This window comes from Lepidothrix coronata, unplaced genomic scaffold (assembly GCF_001604755.1).
Source record: "Lepidothrix coronata isolate B3197 unplaced genomic scaffold, Lepidothrix_coronata-1.0 Scaffold20, whole genome shotgun sequence".
NCBI lineage: Eukaryota > Metazoa > Chordata > Aves > Passeriformes > Pipridae > Lepidothrix > Lepidothrix coronata.
This window is the reverse complement of record NW_016690200.1, coordinates 7,159,825-7,180,365: the sequence shown is the minus strand read 5'-3', so window position 1 is coordinate 7,180,365 and position 20,541 is coordinate 7,159,825. Positions and strand designations below refer to the sequence as shown.

Sequence of the window (20,541 nt, the reverse complement as noted above, 5' to 3'; positions counted from 1 at the left end):
ATGTGCTGTGTTTGCTGATGAGCTAAACCAAGGGGCCTTGAAAACTTCAGGAGGAATTTGCCTGTTGGAATTACTTCACTGTGCAAATCATAGGGGTGAAATAATTTTGACCTAAAGCATGCTTTTGGCTCAAACCTAAACCAGCCTAGAGTGTCAACGGCTTCTGCCGTTTTCTGTGTGCACTGGTGTAGTTTTACTTCCCTGGGCTGGAGTTGAAGCAGGATTTATTCAGGGAGCTTTGTGAAGCCAGGGCTTCATTTCTTCTAGGGCTGAGGAGCACTGGTCATTAACCATCAAAGCCCCTCTCCTTCCGGTCTCCAGCCAGCTCCTCGTCGCCTCTGCTCTGAAAAATTAAGGCCTGGCTGCAGATCAAGGATTAAATACCGCAAGATTTAAGGGCAGGATTGGGGAAGAGGCTGGTCGAGCTGACCTACAAACGGTCTGAGGAAATTGTCTTGGTTTATTCTGTCGGTTCACTCGAGTGTCGTGGCAGGAATGTGCCTCAGCCCCTCCAGCCCGGGGCTGGCTTTGATAGCAGGCACAGGCATGGGCGTTAGGGCCGGCTCTGAGCCGGGCTGGAAGAGCTGCCTCTCCGGGCTTTGATTCCCGGCCTTAATTAGCTCTTTCAAGTGAGAGGCAAGTTCAAGTCTGAGAAAAGGGAATATGAGGAACGCCAGAGCGCTTTCCTGCCCCGTAATCTCAAGGCAGGCAGGGCTCGGGATGTGGGGTTGCTACAGCTCTCCTTTATGCTCAAGACTCCTTTGCCAGGGGATTCCTGATGCTGCTCCTTGGCAGGACGAGGACAGACCAAGAGGAATGCAGGTGGGAATTTCATTGCAGGGAGACTGATCCTGCCTTACTCTGCCTTAATTCCCCTTTACACCAGTGTCCTCAGAGTCCTTGCTTGACCTTGCATTTCATTCTCCCACACTGAATCTGTGGAGGGACAAGTCCTTCATTTTAGTTGGGATCTCCTGCCTGGACCCATAAAGCTCCCAATGGAGTGTTACACAGGGAAAAAGGCTGTGCCCAAATCTGGCTTTGATTTTTTTGTTTAGCTGCAAGGCCTCTGCACATTCAAAGAGCTGCCTTTAGATTTAAGCTGGGAGCTTCCCACTGGAGTTTCTTTCCTGGGCTGCTAAGCCTCTCCATGCATTTGCATATCTGCTCTGCTTGTGCTCCATACTAACGTTTCCAGTATTGGATCTCTCGAATTAGGAGGTTTGAAACCTCTCAGTCCTGGCTTCTGTGGCTTTAGACAGGAGCAAAAAGGCCTCCAGCATTCTTATGTCCCTTGGGGTGAGTCTCAAACCAAGAAGACTGATGTCTCAGACTGAACTTGGAGGGACCAAACTGCAGAAGTGGGAGAGAAGACAAGGAGCCAAGGGCTGGGTGACACAGTGGGGAAAAAGATGTTAGAGCATATTTGTGTATGTGTATTTTTTCCCTGTGAATCAGAGAGGCTAATGCTAAGCTGGAAAAGAACCTGGAGATCCTTGAATTAAAAGAAGGGAGTCTGAAGAGTGTAACTAAGTAGGCTGTCCTCTCCTTAAATGAGCCTACTTAGAGCTGCTGGCAAGCCCTGCCTGAGATCAGCTGTGCTGCCCCAGGGAAGAGGTATTAGTGACTTGGCTGCTGCAAGGGGTTGCAGAGTCCAGCAGCTAAGCTTGGAAAATATTTGATGCTTGGTGAAGTATTTTGGAGCCTGGATATGTGTCTGTGAGGGCCCTGTTTCCTTCGCTGATGTCCTCTTGCCAGCCAGCCCCCAGCGCTGCTGCTCTGCCTCTCAGCACATGTGTTTGGAGCAGCTCTAAAACCAATCACAAAGCCATCAGTGAGACTTTTCCCTGGTTTTGTGTGGATGTCAAATGTTTCCCTGCTGGTGCAAATAGAGGCTTAACCTTCCTGAGATCCAGGCTGGAGCTGAACTTCAGCTTTGCTGCCCTACCTTCAGCAGCCGAAATCCTGCATGTGAACGGGTACAGCTGATGTGCTGTGAGAATTTTAAATTAAGAGAGGAGAGATTTGGATTAGATTTTAGGAAGAAATTCTTTACACAGAGGCTAGTGAGGCCCTGGCACAGGTTGCCCAGAGAAGCTATGGCTGCTCCATCCCTGGAAGTTCAAGGTTGGACAGGGCTTGGAGCAACTTGGGATAAGGGAAAGTGTCCCTGCCCATGACAAGGGGTGCTATGAGATGAGCTTTAAGGTCCCTTCCAACTCAAACCATTCTACTCTTTCGTGATTCTTTGTGGTATTAACTGCAGGGTTATGGAGCTGGATTCACTGCATTATCCTCACCTCTTGGTGCCTGGTCAGGTCTGGCTTTTAGTAACAAACCTTCTTCCAATTTTTCTAATATTTCTGATAGAGCAATAACTGACTCAAAGGGGATCCACATTTTATGATTCTTCTGCTCCTGCCTTGATGTAATTCTTGCTCAGGGCCACTTCAGAGCAAGAGAAATCTCTTGGAGACCATTCCCAGCACAGCTCTCCTAACCTGCAATATGCACACAGATAATTACAGGGATGTGGGAGAACAGTGCTCTTGGCCCTGCTGGTAGTAGAGTCTGTACCTTCTCTGGTCAGGCAGTTTGGTTGCAGCTGATCTGGGAGATTTGAGGTCGGGCAGGACCTTGGTAAGCTGAGCTGGACAAACTGTGTCTCATGGTCAACATGCAGCGGGAGGCTTTGGGTCCCCAGATGCCCTGCAAGGCTGGATGTCCTGGAAACTTGCCCTGGCCTGGTTTGCAAACAGAATATGAGGGCAAAGACGGAGACACAACTGTGTAATGAGCCTGTGATTCCCCTGTGCCAAGTTCCTGTGCGTGTTGCAGATGTTGGTAGTGTGATAGAAGCATTTGCAGAATGGGAAAAGTAAATATCCAGAGATGAATGGAGAATCCTCAATGTTCATTCCTCTCCTATCCCTGTGTTACAGCTGTCCTCCCTGTAATCTTCAGCACAGATCGGGAAAAAATGATAGATTTTTATGTCTGGGCAGTTGATTTGCAAATTGGTGATGTTCACTCAGGTGATAAATGGTTTCAGGTAATATCTCTCTGCAAATGCAGGATAATAGCTAATATTTAAAGAGTACACTTGACCCCAAACGCTTAAAAATTCATATAATCAGAGAAAAATGAGGCTGGGAAAAAAAGGATTCTTATGAGGTCATCTGATTTGCCCTTCTGCCCTACTTAAAACATTCCTGACAGATGTTTGTCTCACCTGTTCTTAACCTCCGGCGACGGAGGTTCCTCTCTCTCTCCCTGTGCTGTGAGGAAGCTTTCCCTCATGTCAAATCCAAATCTCCTCTCTGGATACCGAAGCCATTCCTGCTTATACAGTCAGAGGGCACCTTCAAAGCCTTTGACACACGAGGCTCTTGTTATACAGTCATGGAAAAGTAACCACTGCAGTGTGGTTGGTGCACGAAAATGTGTGGAGCAGTGGGGACATGCAGGGTGTTGGAAGAAGGAAGGGCTGTTCTCAAGGGGGAAAAATGGGCTTCTCAAAGCAGGAAACAAACTTCATGTTGGCTTGAGAAGGCTTCATGGACTTTGTAATTGAGCAACCTGCTCTGGTGGAAGGTGCCCCTGCCCATGGTGGGGGGGTTGGAATGAGATGATCTTTAAGGTCCCTTCCAACTTAAACCATTCTGTGATTCTATGATTTCATGGTGCCATGATACAGTTGGAATATACTGGATTTCCTAAAAATAAATAATAAAAAACCACAATATCAGAGGAGGATGGAGATATAAATGTGTCCTTTTTGTACAGAAATTGATTATTGGGGGATTTGTTGATTATCATTACTACGAAATAGGACTAATAGGTTCATTTTGAAGCCCAGTGAGAATTCCATTACTGGGATGCTCAGCAGTGGAGACAGGGGAGGCTTCCCCTCTACCCTGGGGAGCAATCAGGTGAATGGCTGTGTGGGACATACAAACATGGATGGAGAAGAGGAGGATACTGGAGACTGACCCCAAAGCAGCACAAAGGTGTCAAGGGAGATGGAGAGGAGAGGGAATCCTTGCTGGACCTTTGTCTCTCAGCGAAGCCCCAAACACAATGTGCTATTGCCACGTGCTCCTGGCTGTCAGCTCGGGAGCTGGTTGCATCCCAGGGCTGCTCTCCTGGGAGATCCTGGTCTCCTCATCAGCCTGATGTGTCTTGCAGCATCACCTGCTGCTCTGCAGCCTAACAGACTCCAGTCCCTGAGATGAAAAGGTGTCACCTCCATCGCTGCAGCTTTCACCGGATACGCAGCACAAATATCTGCCTGATAATCAAAGTGTCTGTCCCCAACTATCTCCTGCCTTCTTGCCGGTATTTTCTTTTCCTTTTGGCAGGAAATGGAGTTTGACTGTTTAAATTACTGTATTCAATCTCTTCCTGTTTTTCATGGCAGCGCTGTCACTTGGGGGAGAAATGAAATGTTTTCAGAGCAGACCGGCCAACAAAAGGCCTTGTGTAAAGAGCTGGGCAATATTTTCCCAATGCTTTGCTAACAGAAGAAGATGTCTGGGACCCATGTCACTGTTTGGCAAGTGACTTGGCTGTAAAGGCTTCCCATGCTTCTGGTGCCTGAGTGTGTAGTTCCCCAAAACCTCTTTGAAGATGCTGCTGATGAGATCCCTGAGAGTCCTGCAACTCCTCCATACATCTCTTCCTCAAGTGGGCTCTGCTCTCCTGCTCCCTCCTGCTTTCCCTGCCTCCCCCTGCCCATCCTAGATGCCCACCAAGCAAGCACTGCTGTTGGGATGGGATTTAGCTGAATGCAGGAGGAAGTTGTGGAGAGCATATTTCTGAGTAATCCTTCCATGAATGGTTTTGGGCACATTTGGATGCCAGTTGGGTGCACAGGCATTTTTCTCGGGCAGCGTGAGCACCTCAGCCAGGATGAACACTGGGGCTGATCCAGGGGCTCTGTTCTGCTTCATGTCACCAGGTTAGGAAGGGCCTTTTCTAGCTCAAGTAATAGAAGAGCTTTGTGTATGGGATGGGATGGTCAATTTGACTCCTGGCAAGGCCACAGTTGGTGATATGGCCAATATTTTTCTATAAGCAGCTTATTTTATGATATTCCTCTTCCTCCCAGGGTTTGGATTTGGCATCACTGGTGTTAACAGGACACACTGAACCTCTGAGACACCAAGATGGGGAGCAGCATTATGCTTGCTTTACAGGAGGGTTGGGTAAGGCACAGTAAAACATAGCCCAGGGACTCCTGGATCTTAGTGCTGTTCCCAGGAAAAGGGAATATCATCCTTGCTGTTGCATACCCCTCTAGCACGGTGAACAGAAAAACAGGGTCATCCTGAAAGAAGGATGTGGGCTGGAGCTGCTGGAAGGAAGCAGCGTTTCAAGGGGGAAAAAAAATCACTTTACAATAAAAAGTACAATAAAAGCAGGAATTGTCATCCCTGTCATTTCCCCCATCATTTTCCCACAAAAGGGAAAGATGGGGGTAAAAGGGAGTGTTAGCTTTTGCTTAGTTCTTGGGAAGGAGATCCTTGTGTGGAAGGAGATCCATGTGATCCTGGTGCTTTGATTCTTGTACACACAGCCCCTGCCTGTTCCTCTTGGCAAGGTCAGTCTGTACGTGATCCTGACACTTTCCCATGGGAATAACTCCATCACAGGAATGAGCTATTGGTTTTGTTAGACCTTGTAGTGTCCCTGCTTGCCAGTTGGGCTATCCTAAGTCATCCTAAGTGTCAATGCCACTCGTGCTTGCACAATAGGTCTTTCTGTTCATCTCAGTTGGATGGACAAGAGTTTTGGGTACATGTTTTACATACATGTCTTTACCCCAAATTATACAGACTCCTGTTCCCGATCCAAAGGGTTCATGGTCAGTCAAAGTCAGTTCTTGGTCAGCTTCTAACAGTGTTTTCTTCTTCTTTGTCTGAAAATGCAAATAAAGAGCAGGAAACCCCCCCAAAAAAAATGACAGAGTGCAGTGTTTGGAAAGGCAGTACCCTGGGAAATACGGTAATGCCTCTCTGGGAATGCCCACTGGAGACTTGCAGACGGAGCAAACAGGCCTGTGGCTGCCAGATCTCTGTTTGTATAGTTGGTCACATCAGTTTGTGTTGGATGGGAGCGTGTGTGTGTGTGTGTGTGTGTGTGTGTGTGTGCAGAGCGTGTTGTCCGAGGGACTCGCTCAGAAACTTTGATAAGAGGTGACAGGGACACTGGGGGCTGGAGAGGGTGGAGGCTGAGCTGAGGAGGCAAGAGGGACAAGAGGTAGAGCCCTGTGATTTGTAGATCTCCCCCATGCACCTTCTATCTCCTCATTTCTCCATGTCCAACAGGCCTGACCATCATCTCCCCTGCAAAACTGGACGTGCTCTGGGATGAAACACATTCCAGCAGGGAGAAATGTCATGTTATCCTGCCACATGAGCAGCTCAGGGAGCTCTCCCCAGTGACACAGCTGGGGTTTCTCATGATGGTTGTCAGGGGTGGAAGTGGCCAGGGATGTCTGGGGCCCTGCTTCTCAGGCTGATGGAGAGCAGCTGACTCCATAGCTCCGATGCTCCGAGCAAGGTCCTGGCCCCTCAGAACCAGAATTAGGAAATTCTCCCCACCTCCTCCCCTCTGAGGTGAGCAGCAGGCTCATTAATTAATTAGCACTAAGCCATTGAGCAGAGTGCCTGGTATTCCTGCTGGAGACACTATGGCTGGGATTTAATGGAGTTGCAGGAACGGCAACTTCACCATAGGGCTTCTCCAGCACCTCCGTGAGCTCTTAGTTCAGCTGGATATGGCTGCTGGCAACACCCCAGTCCTCCAGACATCCTCAAAAGCCCACCATTTATTCAGGTGGGGATGTATATCCCAGCCTGCTGAGAGCTCCTTTGCAGGGGCTCCTCAGGCAGCACATGGATCACCTTCTCTTTTCTACTGGTGGTGACTCTTCCTCCCATGTGCCTCCTCTCTGCCTTCAGCCAGCAGGGATAAGGACATTTCCCTGCCTCTGTAAAGTGCTCTGCGCTCCAGGCAGGAAAAAAGTAGATTTGGAGGCTCTGGAGAAGAGAAAAACAAAAACTCTTAATCCCCTACATCAACTGCAGCTTGCACTTAAAGGCTGTAAAGCAGGGCCTAATTGCAGGAGAGGATGATTGCATTTGAGGTATTAAGTAGGTTCCTCAGTATTAAACACCTGTCCTTGAAAAGAGACTTCCAGATCGGTGGATGCAGAAATAATGCTGGCAGTAATTAATTACCCTCTTATCGTCCCCCACCCCCATCTTGAAACCTCTCCTTCCAAGATCCTCATTGTCCTGGGAGGGGGGGGGAAATACACATTCACTGGGAACAAAAATACACACGCACTGGGAAAAAACCTCCTTCTCAAAACTAATTATTTAGTTCCTAAGCATAAAGCAGGAGGCAACCCTGTGCCTTTAAGTGGCCGGGTGCCAAACCCTCTCACAGAGCTGTTCTCCTCATGTCTGGGTGACCCTGCTCACACGGAATGCTCACTGAGGGCAGAGCAGGACCCGGGGCCGTGGAGTCGCTGTTGTGTCTGAGATATTCCAGGCTCAGCTCCCTCCCCCATCCTGATTCCCATCCCTGCACCACGTTGGCTCTGCCTGAGCAGCTCAGCATCCCTCAGCATCACCCCCAGGTCCTGGTGGTCCCTCAGCCTGAAGGTGAGCAAGGTGCCAACTTCTCCACCACTGCCAGTTAGCGGCCAACTTCTCCACCGCTGTGCTTTTGCCACGTGGACAGTTAGATTTTTATTTCTGGGAACTGGTCTTTGCTGCTTCCCCTGCCAGCAGCCCAGGCTGTTTTCTTCTGTGGTCGAGCCCTGTGGTTGCCTGTGGCTCAGCTTTGCATTTTTGGAGGGCTCCATATGTTCTCCTCTCATTCTCCTTCCACGCCAGGAGATCAGCGACTCCGCAAACCTGACCTCGTGTTGCCTCTCCAGGAGGTTGCCTTGCAGGTCAAGGGGAACGCTTGTGCAAGAGGGTTTTTTAAAAAAACAAAAACAACAAAAAACCAACAACAACAACAAAAAAAAAAGCAGAAAGCAAACCCCAGATGTCCTGGAAGAGCCAGAAGCAAAGTGACTCCAGCTCCCTTGGTGAGCACGATGCTATTTAAAGCACCTCCGGAGCGGGGACAGCCGAGTGTGGGAGTTTGGACAATGCCCGTTCTGTTGAGGAGGGGGCCAAGGGGGTGCTGGATCCAGCACTGCTTTCTGGGATAAATCCTCTGCAGACCCTTTCTCCCTTGCCTGATGCAAGTGTAGCTGTCGGGGTGAAACACAGGGCAGGGTCTGTCTTAGAGTTTAGGGAATCAGCAAAGATATTTAGCCTTTGGGAATGATGTGATGGGCATGGCTATTTATTTATATTCCAGGAAACATGGAAGACTTTTCTTTTTTTCTCTCTGAACTGTTCATGTTTCTCTACTTTCCCAAATTCCATGGATAGGTCCCTGTTGTACCAGGTAGGATAATACAGATGTTGGAAGCAGTGTCCTGAAGACCAGAGGTAGGAAAGGCTGTTTTACTCACAGAGAGATGTCTGAATCACATCTGACCATATTTCTGCCCCAGACACTCCCAGCCTGGCATCTGCATGACTTTGGGATGTAGTTTTTGCTCTAAGTTTGTTTTAGAGGCATTTTATTAACACTGTCCCAATCTTTGGGTAATATAACAACAGCTTTGGGATGAAATGTGGTGTTTGCAGAGCCAGCATGGACCTGGCTGGATAGATATGTTCAAATTCAGGATAGAGCTGGGGACCTGGGTGTCCTGGACACATCTACCTCCATATCATTCTTCTCTTCAGCTCTGCTTTGTTGCATTGATAAATGCCTGTAATGGGATGAACATGTCTTGCTGAAATGCTGATCTTTGTTGCATCTTTCTCCTGCTGAAAACTACACAGTACGTAGGACTTAACATCTCCTTTGTGCCACCAGCCCCCAGTTCCTTCAATTTAGGGGCCAGCAATCATTGCAGCCCCAAGTTTGCTGCTTTATGGTGCACATTCTCATAATATGTGGCTGCCCCATCCCTGGAAGTGTCCAAGGCCAGGTTGGACAGGGCTTGGAGCAACCTGGTCTAGTGAAAATTGTCCCTGCTCATGGCAGGAGGGTGGAACGAGATAGGCTTTAAGGTCCCTTCCAACCCAAACCATTCTATTATTCTATATTTAAAATATTTAAAGAAGTATTTGAAACTAGGAAAAGCAAGACACCTAGACAGATATGCAACTAAAAGACAAAGACAGAGGGACCTCTGTTTCCTCCATGCAGTATTGGAGCTGCTATAGCTGATAGAACATGTGGGTGACATTAGATCAGTAGGAACAACATCGTATTTTCCCTGTTTCAATGTCATTACCCCGTCATTGTCAGTGTTCCAAAATATAATAGGATTTGTTCAGCTGATTTATCCTGTAAACAAGCAATATTAGCCAGGCACGTATTTAGACACGGGAGAGAGGGGGGAGAGGCAGAGCGGGGGAGTTTGCAGAAGGGAATAATAAAAATTTACTCCTCCTAATGAGGGAATGACCCAGCACTCATGGATGGGCTGGGGCTGTTGGTTGGGATCCCGAGCCAAGAAACACAGGGCTGTAATTGTGATGCTGTCCCTGCTTCCAAGGGCTGGCTGCAGCCTCCCACTTGCACCATCCCACTTTCAGATCCGGGAGGAGTTCGAGCTTAATGGCTTGAGTGAATTTACACTCACCTGATACAAAGTGCTCTGAGTTCCTCAAGTACCGAGATCTGCCCAGATAGCGGCAGCAATCGGGGAGATTTTTCTCTTCAGACCTCGAGTGCTTTGGTTTGTTGTTTAAACTGATAACGGGGCTTCTTTAAATTCATTTTCTGTGGGATGGTAAGCCCAGACACGTCTTGCTTCTCCCTGATACGGATGCACAGCCCCGGATCTCCGTTATTTGTTGAGCAAGTCAAGCTCTCACGAGCACATACATCCCACTCATTACAGCACTTAACTTACCTTTGCAGGACCACGGTGAGGCTTAATTAGCGCTTTTAAGGGGCTCTGGGCTCTCCGGGTGAAGGTGTTGCTTGCATGCAAAGCAGTGATGTTGTTTCATTTATACGGCTCTGTTGGTGCACGTGGCACTTTGCAGCCCCAATGATAATTTTGCCTGTGTAACAAAATAATAATTATGTGCAATTGTGATTCAGTGGAGAATCGCTGGTGGTGCCGGCGAGGAGGCAGCTGGACTCTGTCCAGCAAGGTGCTGGTGTGTGTCACTGAAACAGGAACGAGGAGTGCCAGAAATGCCCCAGAAATGCTGTTTTAGCTCTTTGCTGCCGATAAATAGAGGTAGTGGGTCAGGCACACTGTGAAAGGGAGGACAGGTCAGCAGGAGAAGGATCCTGCACCCTTCAGCATTGCATGCAACAGGCACTGATGATATTGTTGTGGGGACCTGAGGAGCTCTGCAGTGTATCTGCTGATAGACAGGAGAGTTTGTAACTTGGGGAAGGGAGTGTCTCTCTTTTAGAGGTCTCTATTGGATGGACATGCCTGAGAGAAACCCATGTTATGGCAAGGATGTTCAGGATTACAGGGCACAGCTCATAGAGGACCGAGCTCCAATCTCTCCTTACACCTCTCCCACCACTGCAGTTGAAGTTTCTAGAAGCTTGATATGTAGACAGCCTTTGGTTGATCAGGGAAATGTGACAGCCTTTAGGATTAAATGCAGCACCTTCTCTCAGAGGTGTCTCTCTGCTTACACAAAAACCCCTTTTCACCTAAGGTTTCCCCTATCTGTGACTCTTTCTCCCCATCTCAGCTACAGTAGCACCAGGAAAAGTCAGTGCTACAGTGCTTCAGGTGTGTAGCACAGCTTTGCTGCTGGAATAAGTTCTCACAGAAGAGCTCTAGCAGCTTATTTGATCAATACTTCCCTTTTGAAAAATCCCTAAATGCTTATTTACCCACTAGTCCATGGTAGTTTCAAAGGCAGAGTCTCTACACTCAATAATCTCTCTCTCTCTTTTTTTGGGGGAGTGTGTGTGTGTGTGTGAAAAATTCTAAGTGAATTTTTTTAAAGCACCGATCTGAAAGCCACTGAGATTATATTCCTCTGTTTATCCTTCAGTGCCTCATCCATATGATCCTCTGAGCCAGCAAGGGGATATTTATGGGACTGCAGGAGAGCTCAGCTTCCTTTTACACCTTTTGCAGTCACAGTTGCTGCTCTTCAGGCCACGTCCATCCTCCTTGTTTGTAGGTACAGTTGCCACCTGTGACAGGATGAATTCCAGTGACCTTTGGGATCTGATTTTCACTCTGCCTGCAGGGGTTGGGATGCTGATGCTGAGATGTGGAATTATGGTGATGCTGGAAATGTTTTGAAGGGGTAGAAATATAATACACAAAAGGGAGATTTGGCTGACACAAGTGATGGTGTTTGAGATGTGGGATGGGAAGAACATGAATGGGAGTGTTTATACTATCTCAGTCTGACTTTACATTGCTGTTGAAGGTACTGTCCCTCTTCCTTGCCTACATCAGACCCTTGGGGTCTAATTAAGGCACTTAAAATATCACTTAAATTACAATATCCAAACACAGGGAGTGCAAATATCCCATTGAAAGATATTGATAGGAATCCAAGTCAGTTCTGCACCGTGCCCTGTTTATCTTGACTTGGTGAGAGTGTTCCTCCTGGAGAAACTTGGAGGTAAAGTTGATACCGGACCTGAGGGATCTGATGTAGCTGGTATCAATCAGAAACAGAGACTCATTAACCTGCTGGTCTTTCAGGCTGGATCCTTAATTACCTCTTCATTTGTGGTGGTAGGATTGTCTTCCCTGCAGGTGACCAAGAAGGGAGTAGGTGGTTCTGCTGAGGAAGGTGTTTCACACTTGATATCCATGATGTGCTTCTCTGGATAGTCAGTCATGGGCTTTCCATCATGGGGGCATGAAACATTTCCCCCTGATCACAGAAACCTAGAATGGCTTGGGTTGGAGTAGACCTTAAAAATCATATAGTTCCAACCTCCCTTCCATGGGCAGGGACACCTTCCACTGGACCGTGTTGCTCAGAGCTCCAAAATAAGCCAGTGCTGCTTCCAGAATAGAAATGCTGCTGCTGACCAGTCCCAGGCAACATTTCTGGGAAAAGTACGAACCAGAGTTGGAGAATAATCCATGGGCTGAAAACTCTTGGCAGTTGCAGCTCTGTGGCTGTGACTGAATCGGCAGATGCTAAATTCTGGGGTCTGCATCTCCGAGGTCTGAAGCAAGAAATGCAAAAAGCAAACTTATTGCCAGAATTGCTTAAAGATCATAATACTGGGGTCTAGAAAATTTGTAGGGGTTCACTAATGGATTTGGCACTGTAATCATTCAGCAAACTGTGACTTAGAGGATGTTAAATTTATAGCACAATCACTTTTATACACAATTACTAATAATCACCCAGCTCTGCTAAGCTAGAGGTCTGAAGACTAAAGAAACCTGTTGGTCTCTGTAAAAAGGCAGCCTGCTCTTCAGGAAATTGCGAATTTTACGACGTGGAGGTGCCTGGTATAGACTGTTGGGAAGTCTTACGCTCACAGCATAGCAGGGACATAAATACAGGCATAAAAAGTCTGTACTACATTAAGATTCTGCAGCACTCTGGAAACTTGACACCAGTCCTTGAACTGATGCTTAAACTACAGACCTAAAAACCAAAGGACTGCACCAGTTCTAGTCAATTTGAGTAACTTTCCCCTCTGTTCTTGCATTTCTGAATTGTGTTCGAATGAAAACCTCTTAGCACGGTGGGTGCAATTTCCCTATAATTGGGAAAGTTACTGTAACTGCACTGTCATTTGTATATGGTGACATGTAATTGCACAGTAACCACTGCTGTGGGTGCACAAGTGAAAAGCAGAGTGCAATTATAATGTATTTCCAAGTGCTGGCTCTTTATCCAGCTTCTGTTATATCACAGAGCACCCTGGGGAAACGGTGCTGGGTATTTTTGGATGTCATTAGAACTGCAGGCCAACCACTGAAGAGTGGGTTGGTTGGTGATCTGTGCTGTCTTTGGTCAGTGGCCATCTCTTTGTGCACAAAGTTTTGAACTGCAGATGGCAAAAGTCCACAGCCTTTTCCTGACCCACTGTTAGGAATGCATGGGGCGGGGAGGGCAGTAACGGGCATCAAATTATGGGAATGATGTGGCACGAGGTGAAAGTCAGAGGGGCTCTGTCCATCCTGCACGAGGACTTCACAGCTCAACACGGCCAATGGGCTAAAAAGTGATGGTTCTGCTGGAGTTCACAGCACAGATCAGGGGGAGAAGGGACATGAACCAAAATCCACTGATTTCACAGGAGTCAGAGGAGACACTGGGATGCAGCATGGCCAGAAGCAGAGATACTGCAGGAGGTCAGAGGCAGAGTAAATCCAACTTCACGAATGCAAAGTACTGATGCCGTGGGCAGGGCAAACCAGCATTTAACCAGAAGTTCACCGTGCTGAAACCACCAAGAGGACATGCCCAGGCAAACAGGAGAAGCACAAGCCTTGGGTACCATCCTGCTGCTGTTGGAATTTAAAGACCTGTGGTTTGTGGGAGATGGTTTCCCTCATTTCCAGCTCCACTGGATAAGGATTTATGGTTCACTCCTGCACCAGGTGATCTAGACCCTAAATTGCCTAGCTTGTCTCTCTTCAGGTGCCATGAAGTTCCTGGTGAGAGATTTTCCTAGGGCTTCCACCTGTCTAGATTTTTAAATACCCTGTTAAGTGGACACATGCCCACCCTCACCCTCACGCGGTCCTTGCTGTCGGAAGGAAAGGAGATCTTGCAGTCAGATGATGGAAAAGACCTTGGACATCTCCTTGCAAAGACTGAAATGTGTGTTCCTGTTGATTTCTTATTGCTGTTGGCTCCCTGGCCCTGCTGGCAGCACAGACAGCCCTTAATGTATGTGTTCCCTCCATCCTTTGCCGTGGCCAAGCCTGAGATAACAGGAGTGAGAAGCCAAGTACCTGCCACCGTGTGAAGACAGGGCTGTTAGGTATTAGCTGTAAATCAAAGGCTTGGCCATTGGGACAGCCTTTATCCCCAGTGAGTCTGTGGAATTGCTTTGGAGCCTGCTGAGAGATCTGGAAAAAGGTGCTTTGATCGAGGAGGAAGATTTCTCCAGAGTGAAAGCAAGGAGGAATGAGGGGTGGCTAATCCCTTATTGAGGCTGTTCCCCAAATATGGATTAGGCTGTGTTTGATTATCAGGGGCTGTTTCAGAGGCAAATGGCCAAAGCAGATGTTTAAGGGACAATTGATGTATTATGAGCACTGTCTGCACTGGCCCCCTGATACCTGGTGCTTCAGTCACTCCTGCAATGCCAAGGAGCTCACTCCTGCTGGGGAATCAGATGAGGACGGGGAAGGAGGTGCTGTAATCAAATCTCTAACCCTTCTGCTGAATTTGGGGTTTTGGGGACTCAGTGAATCCCTCAGGGACTGAGCCAGCACCAACCTTGTAAAACCATCCTCTGCAGGAGGGCTTGGATGTGTTAATTATTTATTTGATAGGCTTAATCCTGGAGGAGGCAAACGCCTGCCAGAACCCTCCTGGAAATCAGGCCCATTCTTTTGCACATCCTTCCTTTTTCACTGGTGAATGTGACACTTGGCCGCGGTGTCACGGCTGCAGATGAACCCCCTGGTTGCTGACACAGGGAGTGGTGGCAGGAGCAGACCCCAGCCTCCCACCAGCTGGTCCCCCTTCCCTTCAGCCCGGGATGGAGAGGCAGCTGGTGGGACTTGTGAGAGCATTTTTACCCTGGGAGCTGCCAATCAGTCCGAGATGAGGATATTTCAGATACGTAGAACACCTTATAAGCCTGTGTTTAGCAGCTTTCCTGGGGCAGAGGGGTGGTGAGTAATATTCCCTCTTTTGCAGGTAGGAGTTTGGTGTGGGATGATGAACTGATTGATTCCAGTCCAGCATCCCAACCACGAGCCCACAATTCCTTCCCAGTTACCTGCTGAGTGTGTCGTGACTTTCTGGGTTAGATTTTAACCGCTCAGGATGCCAGAATTGCTGATGTTATTCCCACCTCTTTAAACCTTCCCTTTGCCTCTCCCTGCCATCCCAGCCGGTGTGGCAGCAGCATTAGAAGCAGAGTGAATTCATGTCCTCACCTCCTCTTTCATTCTGGAAAGTCGTTAACGCAAAATTGCCAAGCAGAGAAGCTCCAGAGAGTTTAACGTGGCTACTTTATATTGCTGCTAGGAGTGTCTGGAATTGAAAATAAACCTGTGCTTGCAACTCCTGACCCTTTCATCATAAATCCAAACTTCCTTACGTGTTTCTCTTCGCTGCAGAAGATGACTGTATTTCTGTCTTTACAAAGGCCTGTGTGCAGCTGAGAGCCACAGCTGTGCAGAAGCCGGGTGGTGTTTATTTGTAGGGTTTTGCTTGCTGGCGTTTTTTTGGCAGATGATCCCCAGAGGAAATAACCCAAATACGTTCAACGCAAATAGTTTTCATGTGGCGTGTGGCTGGCTGGCCTCGCTCCTGTTCCTGGGGGAGGGCTGTCCACCCGGCAAACCGCAGCTCTGGGGTTGCTGCTCTGGCACCCACCCAGCAACACACGAGTGGAGATGGAATCCTGGAGTAATTTGTGTTGAAAGTGACCCTAAAGACCATCTAGTCCAATTTCTCTGTCATGGGCAGGGTCACCTTCTCTATCTCGGGTTGCTCCAAGCCCTGTTCAACCTGGCCTTGAACACTTCCAAGGATCCAGGGGCAGCTATAGGTTTTCTGGGCAACCTGTGCCTGGGCCTCACCACCCTCATCATAAACAATTTCTTCTTTATATCTACTGTGACTCTACCTTCTTTTAGCTTAAAGCCATTACCTCTTGTCCTGTTGATACAGACCCTACCAAAAATCTGTGCCAGTGTTTCTTTGTAAGTCCTTCCTATAAGGATGTGCCCTTCTGTAAGTAATATCAGGGAAATAGGATTAAATAATAGGCTTAAATTAATTTTGTGTCTATATGGGGGAAAACCATAATATCAGCCCCATTAAGGGTAGGTGTGAGCTCAGCTGGAGCTGGGTCCAGTCTGATGGAGGAGCAATTAACCTGGGGCAATTAAATTAATTCTCAACAGGTGGGAGATGAGCTGCAGATCAGCCACAGGTGGTTGTGCTTGATGCTGGGATCTCTGGCTCTATGTCTTGTGAGTCTGTTAAAGACTCCTGTCTGAGACTGGAGGTTCTAGATCTTGCAGGAAGGCAGGCAGAGAATTCCATGGGTCCTTTCTGGTCTCAAGTGCTTCAGCTGGAGTAGTTGGTTTTGGCTGTGCTGCAGGGAGGGAACGTGTGGGAGGCTGAGCTGCTCCAAGGAGGATGCCTCTGACAGTGCCAGCTCTGCTTGATTTATATCATTTCACTGCTTGTCAGTGTAATTTCCTCTCGTTGGAGATGGAGCTTTGTGCACTGCACCCAAGGTAAGGCGTCTGCTGGCACCATTAAGCTTTTCATCCTCTCGGTGGGGAGGAAAGCTGTCTTGTTTTCCTTAAAAACTTTCTTCCCTTTCCCCTCTTTCTGCCATTTGGGAATTTCTTGCTTTCAGTCTGAAATGATTCTTTTCAGCTTGACAGACCATTAGAATGAGCACTTACGCAGTTTTATTATACCCTTGAAACACAAATTGTGCTAATTTGAGAGCTTAAGAGTTTCTGGTCAAACTGTGTCTGACTTGAAGACTTGGATTCTTCTCAGATCCTACATCCACAGCACAATTCAAGTTGGAAGGACATTAGGGGGCCTTTCAAGTATAATGCATCTTTCTGTTAGATACTTAGGCTGTGTGGATCATCTGGAGTCCTTTTACAACCAGCTCTGTGGGAAGGCGTATTTACTTCCTTGACATCCCTCCTTTCCTCTGCTGATTATGGATTTCTATCCTGACCTGTGTGACAAAGCTGGGATGCAGATTTACCTTAGACTTTGTGCTGGCATTATGCACTAGTAGCGTCCTGTCTACTGCTGGTGGAGGCTGTTGATCTGCTCTGTAATTGCTCTTTGAGCCGGTGTTTTAGCTCTGAAAGGGCAGTCCACAAACACTAATGACTCTTGCAGGCCAGAGCTCAGGATAGCTGATCCTTACTAATGGCTCTTCGAATTCTTCATAGGTTTTATGTATTTATAAACACATTTAGGACACATTATTCTTCCACTCAGTAAAAACCATCTGTAATTATTGCCTGTAATTGCTGGGTGAGGATAAAGTGAATCAGCTATCAGGCTTTTACTGCTGGTGAACTCAAGCATGGAGCATCACAAATTCTAGCCTTGTTTCCAGGAAGATGTGAGCTCACACAAAGAAAATTGTCACGGTCCTTTATTACTGATACATCAAAATTAGGTAACCTGCCTGTACAGTCAATTATTGCCTTCCTAGGCCTTAGTCCACCAAAACATTTTAAGTGAATGCTTAACTTCAAATCTGTGAGTGGTCACAGAGAAGTTAATAAAGTCCAACTGCTTTGGCAGTTGAGTGCTGGGATTTTTGGGGCTTCAGCTTTATTTGACTTATTCTGTGGAGATGTGTAACTTGGATTAGCTTCACCTACTTTGGTAGTGTCTGTACCTCACTGCCACTGTGCTTCTATAATTCCCTGAAGCCCAAGGAAATACCCTCAGAGATATCCAGATACCATGTGCATTCATGTGAGAGGATCCCAGTGGAGCATCTGTCTGATGACAATCCTGTGGAGTTCAAATGCAACAGGTTAAATTAGAGCTTAGGCAGCAGCATTAGTGAACAGGGGCTTTCCTCTGGTTGGTGGGAGTTCATGGGTGTGTCCAACAAATGCTGGAAAGCTTCATTAATAGCTGTGAAACCTTCCCTCCTCTCCAAAGAACTTGAGTGAATTGCAGTATCCCTGTAAGATGGAGAATCATAGAAACATAGAATGGTTTGGGATGGAAGGGACCTTAAAGACCATCTCATTCCACTCCCTGCCATGGGCAGGGATGCCTTCCACTATCTCAGGTTGCTCCAATCTGGTCTTTGACACTTCCAGGTATGGGGCAGCCACAGCTTCTCTGGACCTCCCTACCCTCACAGGGAAGAATTTCTTCCTAATATCCAATCTAACCTTCCTCTCTGTCAGTTTGCAGCCATTCACCCTTGTCCAAAATCCCTCTCCAGCTCTCTGGGAGCCCCTTTAGGTACTGGAAGGGGCTCTAAGTTTATAGAGTTTAGTTCTTATGATGGCCTCTACTGCAGATTTGGCCTGGGCTGACCATCTCTCTCCCAGACAATTCCTGGGCACGCCTTGGAGGACTGTAATGTCCAAGATGTAGCATGAGCAATCCTAAAGAGTTTGGAATTGGGAGGATTATTTAAATTTCATAGATGTGATGATTATATTGGGTCTCAGGCCCAGAGGGCAGGTCAGGGTCTTTATTTGCCAGGGCAGATTTAGTTCAGAGGTTCTTTTTCTGGATCCCATGGGAATAACGTGCATACTTTTTTTTTTTTTGACAGAACTAGATATGTTTAAGGCATTTTCAGCAGATTTTGTCTTTGACTGCTGGGTCTTGACTGATTGAACTGACTGGTAAAGCAGTAGGAAAAAGGCTTAAAGTAATGTATCCTGCTGGGCTGTCATTCAAGACAACCAAGTTTCCAGTTTTCCTTCTGCCTGTAACTCATCACACAACTTTTGGACAAACTTTTTTTCCACCTCTCTGTTTCTCCAGCCCTCGGGGGTTTGTCAGCTTGCTTAAATTACAGACCTGTTATGCAACGGGGTGGACACTTCCCAAATGGCTAAAGAATGGGTGACTTCACTTGTTTACACCCTCTTTTCTTTTTGTTTGCAGCTGTTAACAATCGATGACAATTTCTGTGGCCTGGACATGAATGCCCCCTTGGGAGTATCATCCATGGTGAGAGGGCTCCCCATTTACACTGAGGATGGAGACAGGATGACATCTGTGATTGCCTACGTCTACAAGAACCACTCCCTGGCTTTTGTGGGCACCAAGAGCGGGAAGCTCAAAAAGGTAAGACCTGATGTGGTCCTCTAACTCCAGATTTTCATGTTCTTGAGGAGATTTGCTGCGTTGCATTGAGCCTGAGAACAGTTTCTATGCTAAGGTTCTCCTGTTTTGAGGATTAAAAAAAAGTGTTTTGGTTGGCAAAAAAACCTGTGTTTCACCCTTGAGGGATAGAGAGAATCTGAGATAAGGATAAAAATCCTTCTTCCAAATTGTTGCTCGTCAGAAAATGAACGTTTCTGAAGTCAAACCACACGTCCAGTCACAGACAGGCTTGATGTAATTCACATCCAACAGAATTGTCTGTGCTCAGACCATCTCTAATTAAGCAGTTGCTCACAGGGTATCTGTGCATGCTGGAGGAAAGTTGACTGTGGCTGAAGCTTAAGCAACAGGATTCATGCTCTGGAGATCTTTCAATGTGACTGGGCTGTGATTTCAGCACGAGTCCAGCATGGGATTAGTGGTTGCTCTGTTTGTGTCAGGCCTGGTGCTTGTGCTGAAGGAAGAGTGTTTTCATCAAAAGAAAGCTGTGTCTTGAAGGATAATGAGCTTTTATGTTTATGGTTGATGCCACATAATCTCAAATACAATAAAGAGTGTATTTATGTTCCTCCCTGTGTGTTCTCACTAGAAATATGCCCTTTGCATGGCAGTAGCTCTGCAGTTTGCTGTGTAAGGCAATAAAAGAGAGGCTTGAGAGGTGGAATCATCTACCTGTGGTTTTCTCAAGGGAAGAAGAGGTGTTAAAAGTGACCTTCTCATGCTAATGATGGACCTTGCCTCCATTTGAACCTCTTTGTGCCAGTCTGGCAATGTTTGTCTGAAAGCTCATTCCAGGAGGGTTGTAAAATATTGTATGTGCAAGGAGACTGTGTGGCTTTGCCATGATAATGGTGAGAGGTTGGGAAAGGGAGGTTGGGCAGAGCCTTGGGGTTGTGTTGGGTGTTGTTGTCTCTTTGAATCCCTCTTACAAGGAAAGACTTCCAATCTGGGGAAAGGAAGGTGCTTTGAGAAGGTGACCCATTGTGTTTTGCTCATGGATGCTTAAGGAATGTCTGAAATCTCTGGTTTTATTCCTCTACCTGTTTCTGCACTTGAAAAGAAAACCAGGGTTGTAAATTCAGATGGCATTTTCCCCATGCTGAGGGAGGGCTGCAAGGGGAATGGGATCCTGCCCACTGGCAAATGTCTCTGGCTTTGTTCAACAGAGGAAAGGCTGCTTGTGGGTTTTTTGTTTCTTTTTCTTTTTTTTTTTTTTAGTTCAGGCACGTGGAAAAGGAGCCAAATTGTTTTTTTAAATGGTCATAATAAAAATAATCTCCTCCCCTGACTAATTAGGTTTTGCTTCCCTGTCATCTGTGATATCACAATAAACTGTTCAGTTCTCCAGTCAGTCTCTTGCATGGGGCGTGGGGGGGGGGGGAAGGGGGGGGGGGGGTTTTAATGGGAAAAATCCAAAAAAACTTAAAAAGTAAAAAATTGTGCC

The 20,541-nt window shown here is 47.2% G+C and overlaps 1 protein-coding gene across 4 annotated transcripts in view; it reads left to right on the top strand.

Moving 5' to 3' along the window:
- The window catches only part of PLXNA4 (plexin A4), a 449,429-nt gene that overhangs the window by 28,677 nt on the left and 400,211 nt on the right, over positions 1 to 20,541 (top strand). For all 4 annotated transcript variants that reach the window (XM_017807798.1, XM_017807799.1, XM_017807800.1 and 1 more), the window contains exon 3: positions 18,876 to 19,058. In XM_017807798.1, coding sequence (XP_017663287.1) covers positions 18,876 to 19,058 — 183 coding nt within the window. The remainder of the gene's footprint in view (positions 1 to 18,875; positions 19,059 to 20,541) is intronic.